This window comes from Alternaria postmessia, assembly GCF_024291825.1.
Source record: "Alternaria postmessia strain BMP 2775 chromosome Unknown scaffold_146, whole genome shotgun sequence".
NCBI classification, from domain to species: Eukaryota; Fungi; Ascomycota; class Dothideomycetes; order Pleosporales; family Pleosporaceae; genus Alternaria; species Alternaria postmessia.
The window spans coordinates 1-13,851 of record NW_026260219.1 but is presented as its reverse complement, the minus strand read 5'-3'; the positions used below and the strand labels follow the sequence as shown (position 1 = coordinate 13,851).

The 13,851-nt window shown below is 51.4% G+C and overlaps 6 protein-coding genes across 6 annotated transcripts; 3 read left to right on the top strand and 3 right to left on the bottom strand.

Annotated features, from left to right (window-relative positions):
• Window positions 1–1,155: 1,155 nt before the first annotated feature.
• On the bottom strand, window positions 1,156–3,339 carry J4E82_010832 (uncharacterized protein; the record flags this gene model as incomplete). The annotated part of the gene is made up of 2 exons (XM_051737042.1): window positions 1,156–3,276; window positions 3,325–3,339. The coding sequence occupies 2 exons, from the start codon at window positions 3,337–3,339 to the stop codon at window positions 1,156–1,158; spliced, it is 2,136 nt and encodes a 711-aa protein (XP_051583192.1).
• Window positions 3,340–3,821: 482 nt separating this feature from the next.
• J4E82_010831 (uncharacterized protein) lies at window positions 3,822–4,861 on the bottom strand (the record flags this gene model as incomplete). Its single annotated transcript, XM_051737041.1, has 2 exons — window positions 3,822–4,617; window positions 4,677–4,861. 2 exons carry the CDS (start codon window positions 4,859–4,861, stop codon window positions 3,822–3,824), a joined length of 981 nt encoding a protein of 326 aa, XP_051583191.1.
• A 433-nt stretch (window positions 4,862–5,294) lies between these two features.
• Window positions 5,295–6,072, bottom strand: J4E82_010830 (uncharacterized protein; the record flags this gene model as incomplete). Its single annotated transcript, XM_051737040.1, has 2 exons — window positions 5,295–5,607; window positions 5,666–6,072. 2 exons carry the CDS (start codon window positions 6,070–6,072, stop codon window positions 5,295–5,297), a joined length of 720 nt encoding a protein of 239 aa, XP_051583190.1.
• A 656-nt stretch (window positions 6,073–6,728) lies between these two features.
• J4E82_010829 (uncharacterized protein) lies at window positions 6,729–7,268 on the top strand (the record flags this gene model as incomplete). Its single annotated transcript, XM_051737039.1, has 1 exon — window positions 6,729–7,268. The coding sequence occupies one exon, from the start codon at window positions 6,729–6,731 to the stop codon at window positions 7,266–7,268; it is 540 nt and encodes a 179-aa protein (XP_051583189.1).
• Window positions 7,269–7,752: 484 nt separating this feature from the next.
• CRN1 (Coronin-like protein crn1) lies at window positions 7,753–9,947 on the top strand (the record flags this gene model as incomplete). The annotated part of the gene is made up of 7 exons (XM_051737038.1): window positions 7,753–7,786; window positions 7,842–7,870; window positions 7,925–7,984; window positions 8,037–8,179; window positions 8,233–8,379; window positions 8,427–8,888; window positions 8,936–9,947. 7 exons carry the CDS (start codon window positions 7,753–7,755, stop codon window positions 9,945–9,947), a joined length of 1,887 nt encoding a protein of 628 aa, XP_051583188.1.
• A 2,805-nt stretch (window positions 9,948–12,752) lies between these two features.
• Window positions 12,753–13,760, top strand: J4E82_010827 (uncharacterized protein; the record flags this gene model as incomplete). The annotated part of the gene is made up of 1 exon (XM_051737037.1): window positions 12,753–13,760. A coding segment is annotated over one exon (1,008 nt), but the record flags the coding sequence as incomplete, so codon positions are not given.
• Window positions 13,761–13,851: the final 91 nt, after the last annotated feature.

Here is a 13,851-nt window from a genome sequence, read left to right as displayed (position 1 = left end):
GGGTATGTTGCCCGCTTGATTAGATGCTGCGAAGAGGACGAGGCCTAGAATCCGCAACATAGTCTTACAATACTTTTAAGTGCTCGCGGGGTGTTCGGCAGCAATGGTTCTTCATCATCAACTACGTTGGATCGAAAGGTTGCGGTGTCATTGCCACAGCCCCGGGAACTTTGCCATGCCCTCTCCACGTACCAGCATGTCATGACTTACCAGTCAAGGGTTGTTTGACCTATGATTACCCAGTCGGTTGAATAGCGAGACTTGTTCTAATGAACTTCGCCTCGTCGTGGTCTGTGGAAGTCAAACTCCCAATGACGTCCGTCGAGATCACGCAGGAGCACGATACTCAGAGTGGGCATGTGGCCTTCTCAAGAAGAAACAGGCATCTGCTGACTATGTGGGTCCTGGAGTTTAGTTATATGATGCGCTAGCAACACCCTACTAATTAGCAAGAGCACAGTCGGTAGACGCAACTTTGTCTTCATTGTTGATCTGGCCTCCAGAAAGCGGGCGGTTGCGGTACTGGAAGGATCTGCTTGGAAAAATCAGACACTTTGCAAGCGCTTCAGAGATGCATTTGATCGTAATTAGGGTGCCGAATAGATTTGCTCGAGCGCGATTCGAGTCAATTCTAACGTATTAAGTTTGGATGGCAGATAGTATCTCCCCCTCCCCCAGACAGTGCCATCTAAGTAACAGCCTACGTGTGCGTAACCCGGGTACGCAATCACATCAGCGCAACCCTACGCCATTGCATAGTCAACACTACGATGTCTGTGCCTGTACTCAAGAGTCGGCAACCACTCGTGGCATACTGTAGCGTACTCACGAAGCCAACTGCATGGCAATGAGTTCTGCGCACCTCAATTGACCGCAAAGGCGCGTCGCATTCTCACCCCAGTGACCAAAGTCAGTGATAGTTATTCGACCGCGGCTCTGTGTGAGATGGCATCCAGTACAGCCAAAGTACAATCGTCTTTCTGTGTCCCTAGAACTAACCTTCCACAGTTGGAGATAAGTCAGACTACGTAAGCAGCGCTGAACGTTCTTGAGTCAGCTTATACTTAAGGACTGGTTCATTTGTTCTACCATACACTATCAACATGATCTGATTAACTTCATGCCGCTATGAAATAGCCTCTACAGACGCGCCTGTCATGCACCGTCCCGAACAGACACCTCGGCAGCCCTATCAACAGGTACCGTCAGCAACTTCGACTCCTTCTTGATACCTTCATCACCATCCAACCTTTTCACAACCACGATGACCATAAGATCCTTTTTTGGAAGTGGTTTGAGATCCCAACCCAGAATTTCCGGTCTCTTGAGTGCATATGAGATTGAGAAACTCCACTTTGCGCTCTCGATCACCGAAGTGTGCACCACATGACCGTCCAAAAAGACTTGGAGCAGAGTCTCGGACGCAGGTTCATGTAAGATTCCGTCCATGCTCAGAGAAAGTTCGTTTTCAACGTCATTAGAGTCTCCCAAAGGGTTGACAGCGGCTGTTACAGATTCGATGATGTGCTTGTCTTCAGATGGCAAGGGAAATGCATGGGCAATAATGTCGGTGGGTAGAGCGGGCGTGAGGGGCGGAGGTATACGCTTCTTTGTAGCGCTTTCGAAAGCGTACGCATACTCTAGTAGCTTGGTGTCTTTGTATGCTTTGCCAGCAAAAGTGATGTTCACAGGCATCTTCTTCTCACTCATAACACCCATCGGTACACTCACAGTAGGTACACCAAGATGCCTGATGGCACGGTTGCCGTTGGAGTACTTGACACCGTTCTGGAGACTATGCGTCGTGCTGTCAATATCGAATTCGAGATCTGCAAGACCGACATCGCCCTGCGCTGGGAACGCAACAACATCGAGTTCATTCTTGTCCATCCAGTCTTCCAGATCACGTTTTCTTTGGGCTTCAAGGGCTTTTAGAGCTTGCTCCATGCCTTGAATGTCATGTATACTTCCATTCTGCACCATATTGGGTAGACCGGGGTAATCAATCCAGTTCCTTACTTCGAGGAAGCGGTCAGGTTTGTAGTCGGGTGGTTTGGGAAACAGCATTGACGGATCTTTGATGTCGGCTAAACACTTGATATTGGGGTCATTGTTGTCTTCGAGGAAAGCGTTCCAGGCCTGAGCGATAAGAATACCTCGCTCGAGGAGATTCCAGTTTGCAGGCCGACCATCGACGTTGTTGGCTTCGCCCGATACTGAGTCATTTTCGTAGTTCGTTATCAGAGGGAAGTCGGTGTAAACAATCTCTGCTCCCAAAGAGCCGAGATCTTTGGCTGTCTGTTCCCATAATGCGATCACTTCCGGTGAGACGTGAGTGTGTTTTGCATGCGGATCCGAATCTTTTTGACCAACGTATATTTTTGGCACACCAATTCTCTTCTCCCGTAACGCATCGGTGTTGCGCAAATCTGTGTAGTTGATTGAAGGCGGTTGAGGTATTTGAACGTGTTTCTGTTCGCGTATGAAATCTCCGGTTGTGTCTTCGTCAGGCGTAGCGATAACATTCAGTATCTCCAACATGTCATCGACCGATCGCGCATAGGGCGTGGGCACATCGCATGTAATGTATAACGGCCAGAGTCCACGACAGCTGAGTAGTCCTTTCGATGGGGTATAGCAGACAATCGCATTGTTTGACGCCGGACTTCGACCGCTGCTGACAGTTTCGCTGCCCATACCGAAAGCTGCCATGCTTGAAGCTATAGAAGTTGCGGCGCCATTCGACGAACCCGAGGAGAAGGCTCCAGTAAGGTACTTGGAGTTGTAAGGTGATTCCGCACGACCATACATGCCTCTCTGCATACCACCTGCAGCCATCGGTGGCATGTTAGTCTTTCCAATCAAGATTGCCCCAGCAGCCCGAAGCTTCTCCGCAATAGCAGAATCGCCGCTTGACATGACGCCTTTGAGAGCAGGGGAGCCATCAGTGACTGTCATGCCAGCCACTTTGTAGCTGTCCTTGATTGTGTATGGTATGCCTTCTAGTGGACGGGGCTTCAGTCCCTGTGCTCGACGTGCATCCGATGCTGCTGCATCCTGGAGAACGTTCTCGTTGAGGACTGTGAAAGCATTCAAACCTTGGATGGTGTCATACTGCGCAATGCGATTCAGGCAGCTGATGACGATGTCAACGCTGGTGACTTGTTGTTTGTCGAAGGCTTTCCGGTAGTCATCGATACTGGCTTCGACAATGCTGAAACCATCTCCCTCTAGCCTCGTATCCCAGAGCTTCTGCAATCTCGCATCTCGAAGATCCTGAACGTCAATTAGTCAGTGTTGTGCTGTCAGCAGTTGCGAACATACATCATTGCCATCCATCTCTAAGGCGCGTTTGGATGCTATAGGTACTAAGCGAGAATAACACTTGTAAAACAGGGTGTTGAATTGGTGCTTGAGCGAGGATGGCACCGTTGTTACCAGCTCAATTTTCGGTCACCCGCAGTGGGAGTAAGGTTGGTTTGGTGAACGTAATCGTGCCCGGGAGATAGTCACTTCCCCACTTCTGGATGATAGTCGGTTGGACTTGCCCCGTACAGCTAGTTCATGTAGGATGCAGGTATTCTTTATACCCGATCCGTGACCGGGCTGCATCACTTCTAGTGCATGCAACGAGTATATTTGATGTCTGAGCGTTCAAACAAGGGTACATTGTCTTCGTGTTCGAAACGCAGAAAACGCCATGAATTAGCAAGGCTAAACGCTGCATGCAGACCTCCAACTTCAAACTGAACAAGCACTCGAATACATGTATATGGTATCGATCGTCTTCACAAGTACCTCGCATCACCATGATGGGTCCTCTATGCCGTACTCGCCCAGAGTGCCTTGAACCTCGTGCTGCCAGCAACCAAACCGCAGGCGCCCATCCAGCCCAGGTTCCAGCCCGGCAGACCACCGGTGGCGCTGCTGAAATGTAGCGCCATGGGCAACCACGCACTCGCGATGACAAAGTCGGTCCACCACCGGTTGTCAAACTTCTTATCTTCTTCTTCCTGGTATTCTGCTACTGCCCGGCCATCAGCGACCATCTGCTTCCTAGTCACCCTCCTGCGACTCTCGAGCTGCCACTCGCGCATCAAGCGAAGGAAGTCGCATGACACGCCACCCAGCCAACAGCGGTAGGCGTACAGGTATAGACGCGCAGTTTTGGAGTCGCCGCGGTTCAGGGTGGATATGAAGCGGGGTCCGATGACGCCTGAGTCGGCGAGGAGGGAGATGTTCTCTAGCGCTTGGTAGGAGAAGTAGCTGCTCGCCTGCAGCATGGCGATTCTATGCAGAACGACATCTGTGCCGGCTTTGGGGCCTGAGGCTAGCGAGCGCAGCCACGCGTATAGCGGGAAGAGGCCGAACAGTCTCAGCGTTGTGCGCGCCTTGGAGATGAGGACTGCGAGCGCAGCGATGGGCGGCACGGTGCCATTGTTCAGGAGTGTGGCCGCGGAGATCTTGGTGTCGTCGCAGGCCGGGCGGATGAGGGAGAGCAGCTTGGTGGCAAAGCTGGAGATGGAGGGCGACTTGGTTTGCACGTACGCGAGGATATAGAGGGTGTAGTTGAATGTGGAGAGGAATGCGGAGAGGCCGCCTGGGGAAGCTAGGAGTCTGCCCTACATTAGCTTGTTGCCATGACCCTCGTCGCGACAGAATAACGAGACACTCACTTGTTCAGCCTCAGGATTGTCTGGTCAACCTTCTTCACGCCTGCGAGCAAGTCGGTCCTGTCTATGTCCCTCGGATCCGCACTGGGGGCGGCATCCGCTATCTTATCCACCACCTCCTTGACATCAGGTGTGTCGGCCACATTGGGCGCTTCAGGTTGGATGGTTTTCTCGTTTTGGTCAGACATGGCGATTTTGGGTCGGATATGTAATGTTGAGCATGCAGGATGCCAGGAAATCTGGGTAGAATAAGGTAAAGGGCGCGTTCGCGGGTTGTGCTTCTCCGCACGCAAGCCACGCATGGGGACCTCATTGCCGCTGTCCCCGTGAGCCGAGGCATTGGCCCCAGCGACTTTCCAGCAACCTTGACATCGCCCCAGCTCACTTTTTTATTTGTCCACCAACACGCTTTAGCCACGAGTCATCATCGTCAGACAGCTACATCTTTTTCTTGGAGTGCATTACGCTGAATCGCTGCGTCTTCCAAGTCAGATGTGGGCCAAGAACAAAAAGTGGGTCATGGGTTGGACGAGAGGTGTGATTCACTACCATTTGGTCACTATACTTGATGGTATACCAAACGCAATCGAATACTCAAGCTTTCACTACACACAATCATTGTCAGACGCCCTCAACAAAAGTGCGCATACTTCGCCTCTGCACATCTTCTACGTCAAGCCTCCTAATCACATCCTCAATCTCTTCCCAAGCTGCTCGTTCTCTTTCGCCAGATTCGCTCTTGATCGCATCCAATGTTCGCCTTCGCCGCTCCTTGGGTTCGTTCCTAAGCTGAGTGAGAAATAGCCGTTTAGACTCTTCAAGTTGAATGCGAGCTTTGTCAAGCACTTGTTCAGTCGCCTTGCTGTCTTGCTCAGCATCAGTCAATTTGCATTCGACGAGAAGCAGACTGTTGTTTGCTTCAGTCTTCATCTTGCTATCTTATAGCGCTCCGTCTCCGTAGGGGTTCCAGTTGGATTCGGGCTGGAACATACCGCATCTGTGCCAACCCGGATAGCTTTTCTTCGATCTCAGCTCTATCCCATGTGCTCTTTAACTGCCGCCACATCAGATGCCACTTTCCAGTCGTCTTGTCTCCCGGAATCTTGTGCGCTATCTCTCTCTCCAGGTCATCTAAGTGATTGAAGAATTCAATGCTGATGGCATCTCTGCGTTCTATCGGCCCTGCAAAGTCTCGTAGTCTTGCCGCTCGCGTCCGAACTGCGGCCCAATCACTGCTTCCTTTCACCCGATAGAGGGCCGCTATCTGGTACAGGGTACCAGCTAGCAGGATGTAAGCAAACGTCAAGATGGAAAGAACGTTGGCGACAAAAGAGAGTGTGCTATCTCGGCAGTCACATGTGCTGTAGAGCGGGATTTCCATGGAGTTGATACCCGACATTCCAAGATGGGTCTGATAGATGGCAGGTTGGCGACTCGAGAAAGGTTAGAGATGTTTGAATCACTCTATACTTACCTGTTCAGATTTCCTTGCGATATTGGATTGCATATCGGCTTTTGCAACCGTTGGTTCGGTTGCGGGTAAGCACCTGCAGCCGCCATGTGCTCAGCCTTGTCATGTAAAACATGGTAGGAGCATACCCAGGCAAACTTCTGGCGTTCCTGGCTTTACCAAACCCGGGACAGACTCAGTGTTTCCATAGTATCTGAAGTGGTATTGGTGTTATGTAAGACATGATGAGAAATGAGGTTACAAAGCTATTGTGCCGACCGTGTCGCTCAACGTGAAGCGTCAAAGACATACTCCTACAGTGTTAGCGCAACACTACGCAAACATGATATTCACTTGTTGGCTGCCAACGGACACTCCAGGTACTCTGTGTACAAATTATTAACCTGAGTATTCGTAGTTCGTTTTTGCATCCACTGTCAGCTATGGCAACTCCACAGACACAGGGCACTAAACAGGCAGCGCCTGCTCCTGATTCTTTAAGCCCACCAGAGGCGGCAATCAAGCGGACTAGAAGGTTTGTACTCAACTCACTTGCAGTCAAGAAGATGGGATACCACTTCTAGATTCCCGCGATCATCGCCAAAATGCAGATGAAGACCGATCAGCCCTTCAATGCAGGCATGGCACTCGGCATGATGCACTATTACATCGTCCCGCTAATTTCAACACATTTGGAAAATGCCGTTGAGTTCCGCAACAGAGTTCCAGAAGCCTTAATATGGGCGACCGGGTTCGTGGAAGCGATCGATGGATGCATCGCAAATCTACGTCTTATGGATGGTTGTTCTGAGAAGTTTCCGAATGATATAACCGTTGATCGCAAGAGTCGACGGCTACGGCGCAAGTATATGGAGCGCTACACCTACCTCGTCGAAGATGCTTACAAGGACCATGTCCGCGAACAGCTTTGCGACGTCTTCCAATCCTGGAATCAGGAACAAACGCAGCTCTTCAACAAAGGTGTCGATAAAGCGCTCTCGGGAATACAGTGGGTTGTCTATCCGAAAGAAAATGTTGTCTTGAACGCGGGCGAGGATGGATGGGCGATATGGCTGCGGGGGAAGTGCGAAGAGCTGGGCATGCTTGAAGCGAGGGCGGGTAGAAAAGTACTTGCAGAAGTGTAGGTCTTGTAGCACGACACGCGTCTATGTTTTGTGTGCTGTCTTTGACAGTAAACAAAAAGACTTGGAAATGTAGATGCAACTAGCACAAGAAGAAACATGGGCAGAAAAAAAAGGAAGTTTGAGTATTACCTGTATCTGCCATTTCGAGGTACCAAGTGCTAACTCATTAGCTGGAGATCTTGCTGCGAACATGCGGTTGCCAGGTAGAAGCGAGGGCTAGGCTGCATAAACAGCTGCAAATTGGTGGATTGCAGGTGGAGTGGTGGAGTGAAGAAGTGACTAGGGACCGTTGGCGAGATTGGAGCGGGCATCAAAGGGTCCACCCGCCAAGGCGCTGCTGGGCGACTACTCGAAACACGCGCTCGAAACCCGTCGCATAGCCCTCTCATCAACCTCAGCGCTTCTTATAGTCCAACGCCCGAGGCCTGAGAGTCTGTCATTCCTACACATCTGCCACCTCTCCCGGTCACATCACATCGCAACAATGGCAGGCCGGTTTGTGCGAGCTTCCAAGTATCGTGAGTGTTGATGTCCAACTGCAGCCCAGCTTACCATGCTAACAAGATGCACCAGGCCACGTCTTTGGCAAGGGCACCAAGAAGGTACAGTTTGCATGCCGTCTGGCGATGCGTCGGCGTATGCTTACAGTCTCGTAGGAGCAATGCTACGACAACCTCCGCATCTCCAAGAATGCTTGGGATACCAACCTGATCAAGGTCAGCCCATCCGCACACGCGACCTCGTCGGACATGCGCTCACCCTCTCCAGGCCAACCCCGAATACATCTCAGTCAACTGGGAAGCTAGCGGCGGTGGCGCCTTTGCTGTCATCCCCATCAACGAGCGCGGCCGAGCTCCCGACCAGCTTCCTCTCTTCCGCGGCCACACTGCTGCCGTCCTCGACACCGACTGGTATGGTCGCACACGGCATGGGATGCAAGGGATACGGCGCTAATTGCTCGCAGGTCTCCCTTCAACGACTCGCTCATCTCTTCAGCCTCCGACGACGGCAAAGTCGGCATCTGGAAGGTCCCCGAAAACTTCACCCTATGGACCGACGCTGACGAGCCTGCTGACGTCGCTCCTGTCGCCAAGCTGAGCGGCCACATGAGGTACCACGTTGCGCTCCAGTCTGCATTCGCATCTAACACTGCCGTAGGAAGGTTGGCCACGTCCTCTTCAACACCGCCGCCGAGAACGTCCTCGCTAGTGCATCTGGCGACTACACCGTAAAGCTCTGGGACGTCGAGGCCGGTCTGCCGCAACTCACTCTCAAGCACAACGACATTGTCCAATCGCTGTCATGGAGCGCCGATGGATCCCTCCTCGTCACCACGAGCCGTGACAAGAAGCTGCGCGTATGGGATGTGCGACAGGAGAAGCCCGCCCAGGAAGTTCCTGGCCACCCTGGTGCCAAGAACAGCCGCGCCGTATGGATGGGTGAGACCGACCGCATCGCGACTACTGGTTTCTCGCGCATGAGCGACCGTCAGCTTGGTCTCTGGGACCCGCGCAACCCCAAGGAGCCCATTGGCGGCTTCCAGATCCTTGACTCCATCTCTGGTGTATGCATGCCCTTCTGGGACGACGGTACACAGTGTCTGTACCTTGCTGGCAAGGGGTGCGTACATGATTCCAATCCAGTAGCCACTTTACTAACACGCGCAGTGACGGTAACATCCGATACTACGAATACGAAAACGACAAGTTCGAATACCTCTCCGAATACAAGTCTGGCGACCCACAACGTGGTATCGCCTTTCTTCCCAAGCGAGGTATCAACCTGCACGAGAACGAGGTCCTTCGCTGCTTCAAGACCGTCAACGATGCCTACGTCGAGCCCGTGTCCTTTATCGTACCCCGCCGCTCCGAGATGTTCCAGAGCGACATCTACCCTCCCACAACTGGTCTCAAGCCTGGTGTCTCAGCAGCTGAGTGGTTCGGCGGTAAGACCGCAGCGCCTCCCAAGATCTCGCTCGAGAGCGTGTACGAAGGTGAGGCCCCCAAGGAGGTGGAGAACGATTACAAGCCCTCCGAGCCCGCGACCAGCCAGCCTTCCCCAGTCAAGGCCGAGCCTCCCAAGAGTAAGCCTGCGCCAGAGCCTGTTCCTACAACATTAGCTTCTCGTGGGCCGCCCCCTTCTATGAGGGACAACAAGGACTCCATGGCATCAGCAGCTTCCAAGTTTGCAGACAAAGACGAGACTTCCGACAATGAGAGCGCATCAAGCTTCGAGGAAATCCCGAAGCCAACGGAGCGCCGCACCTTCACTGCTGCCCGTCAAGAAGAGAAGACCAAGGGCCCTGCCATTACCAAGGAGCCCGAGAGCGCGAAGACTACTCCGACACCCACCCCAGCGCCTTCCCAGGCTAGGTCTGCCCCGCCCGCCGAGCCTACTCCTACGCCCGCCGCTTCTGCCCCAGCCTCCACACCTAGCGCCGGTGGTCCTGCCTCTGCCCTTCGCGATGCGCTAGGCGACATCAAGTCTCAGCTCGAGCAGCAGAACAGGGTCATGGAGCAGCAAAACAGAGTCATGTCGGACCAGTCTGATCAAATCGCACTTCTGCTGCGTGAAGTTTCAACACTCAAGGCCAAGGCTGCAACGTCAGAACCTTCCGACCGTGAGAAGGATGAGCGCATCAGGCAGTTGGAGCTCGAGCTTGAGGAAGCTAGGTCTTGAACATCAAGATCTCAGCTTCCACATCTTTCGTGCTGACAATCTCAGAAAGTTGAACAAGGATTACGTGAATTTAATCACTCGTGAATATGTCCACAGAACATCGCTTCTTGGATAAGATCTCACGGGCACGATCTGCGTTATCCGAATAGTAGAGCTGTTAGTGTCGAGTAAGGGTCCGTGTATGATGATTGGGGGTGTTTTGTGTATGCGTATATCTGTCTGTCTGTCGAACTTGCTTTCGTTAGCAAGGTGTTTGGGTTAGCGGCATTGTATGGCACAAAATTCATTACTTCTGGTTTAGCGATTGATCCCTTGTATGTTCCCCGCCTTATGCTGACAAAGGCGCAATATTAGACTATGCAAGCCAAGGCTATGATCGAGGCTGAGGCTGAGCAATCTGCCCGTATGCTTACCTTGACACATACACCATCGACCTTCGGATTACACAAGCTACCATTATCACTCGAGGAGCGGTCACCGCGATCAGCTTCCTTCGCCCTGTTTCACCAGAGCACATACACTATGAGCAAAGCCATATTTCCAGCCAACACAAAGTCAGATCACTACCGGCACCATCCTCTCAGTCGCACACGGGATCAGTTTTGCCTCATCAAGATCAGTCCTGACAGACTGAATAACGGTGTCCTACGCCAGACAATACAAGAGCTAGCATGTCCTCGAAGAAAATTACGATAGCCGGTGGGCAATTTGAAACCTCGTTACAAGCGCTCTATGGCTACGCTCAGGATGCAATTGACATGGACTCCGAAGAGCTAGCGTCTTTGCCTCTGGAGATAGCGTACGGATGAGCAAGATGGACAGCAGCTGTCACAAAGCTTGTAATGACGTACCGTAGACGAGACGCAGGTATGTATCTTGCAGACTTGATCGATCGCTCAACAGACTCCGTATGTGGTATGGACACAAAAGACTATATCCGGGCTGCCTTGGGTTTATTGGGACGTGTTCAAGGTCTCTGTATCGATGCTTCACAGCACCAGTGTCCATACTCGATAGTTATGGCTGCGATACATGCGACAACTCAAGATTCTCATCCTTAAAACTCTCACGACAGGGGTCTAAGAGGCGGCGGTATTAGGGGTACATCCGCGAAATTGCTGCATTCATTGCTACCGACCTAAATTACACGGAAACTTATTGTGATGCTTATAAAAAAGCACTGTCTACGTGTCGTACGATCGCCTTCTCATGTCAGGTCAGCCACTATCGCTCGTGAGAAGTCTATCAGCCTTCCGAAGCCGCCAACACTAGAGATCAACGGCGAATAGGTGTCGATACAATCGAGAGCACAAGTCTCCATAGGTTAGAAGCGGAAGCATGTGCTGGTCAGATGTCTCAGACGTGGTAGCTTGGATGTTTGTGAAATGATGACGACCGAGAGTGGGCCGACGAGCACAGGCCGCAGATTTGATTCCACTTCATCTCTCGCGTCAACCTGCAGTCAACCACCACTGTCACCGTATCTGCATGGACCTGATCATCACATCGCACTTATGTGTTCTCATTTTTGCCTTCATACCCAGTGAAAATCTCGTTCCCTCCTTTCAGATTCGAGTCTTCTATGGTCCTAGCCTTTCTCTTCCGCGCAACGACAAAACCCATCTGAAGTACTTCAGCGTGCTCAAAGTCACGTCTAGCAACTCTGATACGTCCAGATTCCTGTAAAATCTCATTTCATTCTCTAAGTCAGACTGCCTTCGTATTCACTCATTTCTCTCATGGATCGACATGTCCGTCTATATGCTCGGCAGTACGTTGACTGACTTACGGATTGAACCAATCACATCCACAACACCTGGCGCCTCTCGACAATGCCAATCTTGTACTACCCAGATGGTTCGTTGAGATTCCATGATCCGCATGTCGATTAGGCTGCACGGCTACCTAAGAGGTGCATGTACGGAGTTGGTGTATATTTCACGCACAGTTTGCACACAGACACTTCTTGCTCCGCAAGCCGAGTTGGAGACGGACTACCACAGGCAATATTGCCGTATCCGGACAATGCTAGGAGCATGATGTAACAATTCCAAGTATCACTCGTTTGGCCAACCTGCTCCTTAAACACATGTACCGAAGCCGCGTCATCAAAGTTCCTGAATCGCAACATGCACAGACTATCATTTATCTATATCTGACCTTTTAGTGGCGGTGAGCGTTTGCGATCGTTTTTCAGGGTCTACTCCGGCCCATTATAGCGAGCCTCACAGTTCACCAGTGTGTATACACATGAAAATATTTCTGCCTAGCGCGTCTAGATTTTACATCCTCAGCAATTACTCTTGAACAGAGCAGAAGAGAAACCAATAATCACTACTACATCAACCAGCTGCGAGTTACACAAGTAACAGATAATTATGGAATATATCAAGGATGCTGATCGACAGCAGAGCAGGTTTGTAATTAGGGCGAGCCTTTTTGGATGAAAGCTTACAAGATATAGTGTGACTCAGGCTGTGTCGGCTGTGTCGACTCCACTTACTGACACTTCGTCTCTATCAGAACTTTCAGAAACCCCCTCTTCGGAGGTGGGCAGTGTGAGCTTTGATGGCCCAGGTGTTGCAGACGTGGATGAAGACTCTGCAGGCGAGTACCGAAGCGACAACAACAACAACACATACGATGACCAGAAAGAGGCCGAAGTAAGTTCCAAGACATCTCAATCTTCACTTGCTGACATTACCACAGCACAATCTGAAGCATATTAAAATCACGTGCGCAAAAGGTCGCCTTGGAGGCACTATCAGTGACAATGTATATGCTTGTCCACGCTGCAAATCCCATATGTCTAAGAAGTATTCTACAGAGGTCCATAATTCAGTCATATTCCATAGATGTATACTGCTAACGTATAAGCAGCGTCACATCAAAGACTCCTGCTGGAAAGTCTGCGACGAGTGCTGCGAATCCAACAATGCTACGTGCGACGCCTTCTACGTCAAAGGCGCATGCAAACATTGTGTGAAGCAGGGATTGAATTGCACCAAACATACCGAACCAGTGTCAGATTGTGTTCCTGAATTGCTTACAGGTGTACATCCGCAGCCATACAAGTCAACTCCAAGGGCCACCCGTGCCGGTACAACTTCGAAGCAAGATAGAGGCAAACGCAAAGCCACCCAGTCACCAAGCGCTAGCCCAAACTCCAAACCTGTCGTCAAACGCGCAGCTGCTGCTGCTGACAGGGAAGAGAGGCGAGCAATCGTCGATCCGGATGATAAAGCCCTACGTCCAGATCCATTGGACAAGTCGCAGTTCACTGCAGACGAGAAGCTCCAGGAACGGAAACGTGCTGAGGAGAACGTTTCGGTCACTGGCAACCATGTTCAGAATGATCAAGATTTACGATATTACGTTCCAACCGCACCGCCATCTCGACAAACAATCATGCCCCAGCGCAGGCAACAAGGTCAAGGACTGTCACAGTCGTCGTTGCCTTCGGGCATGCTACGCTTGACGCCCGGTCAGCAACACGATGGTCGCGATGTCGTGACTGTCGATGAAGCTCTACGTCGTTGGCCGCAAACACACAATAGTGCCGGTCGTATGTTTTATATCGTGGATGGGAATGGAGAGGTCTTGAATCAGTCCATGATCGAGGGTAACGAGCTCCTCCAGAACGTACACCGTCAACAAGCACGTATTGAAGTATGGGCAGCTCGGTATGACGACGCATTTCGTGTAAACCAGGTGCCTCCACCAGTTGATCCAGTATTCCCACAACAGAACGCTCGTCGCACTAGTTTCAACGAGGCACATCCCCCAGTGTCTCGCCTGAACCGCTTCCGCCCTGTCCAATCAGCCAACTTCAAGATCTATGAAGATGCTGCTCGTCGAAAGCTGCAATCAAAAGACTTTGTTGCCAGTGCGCCAGGATCTCGTA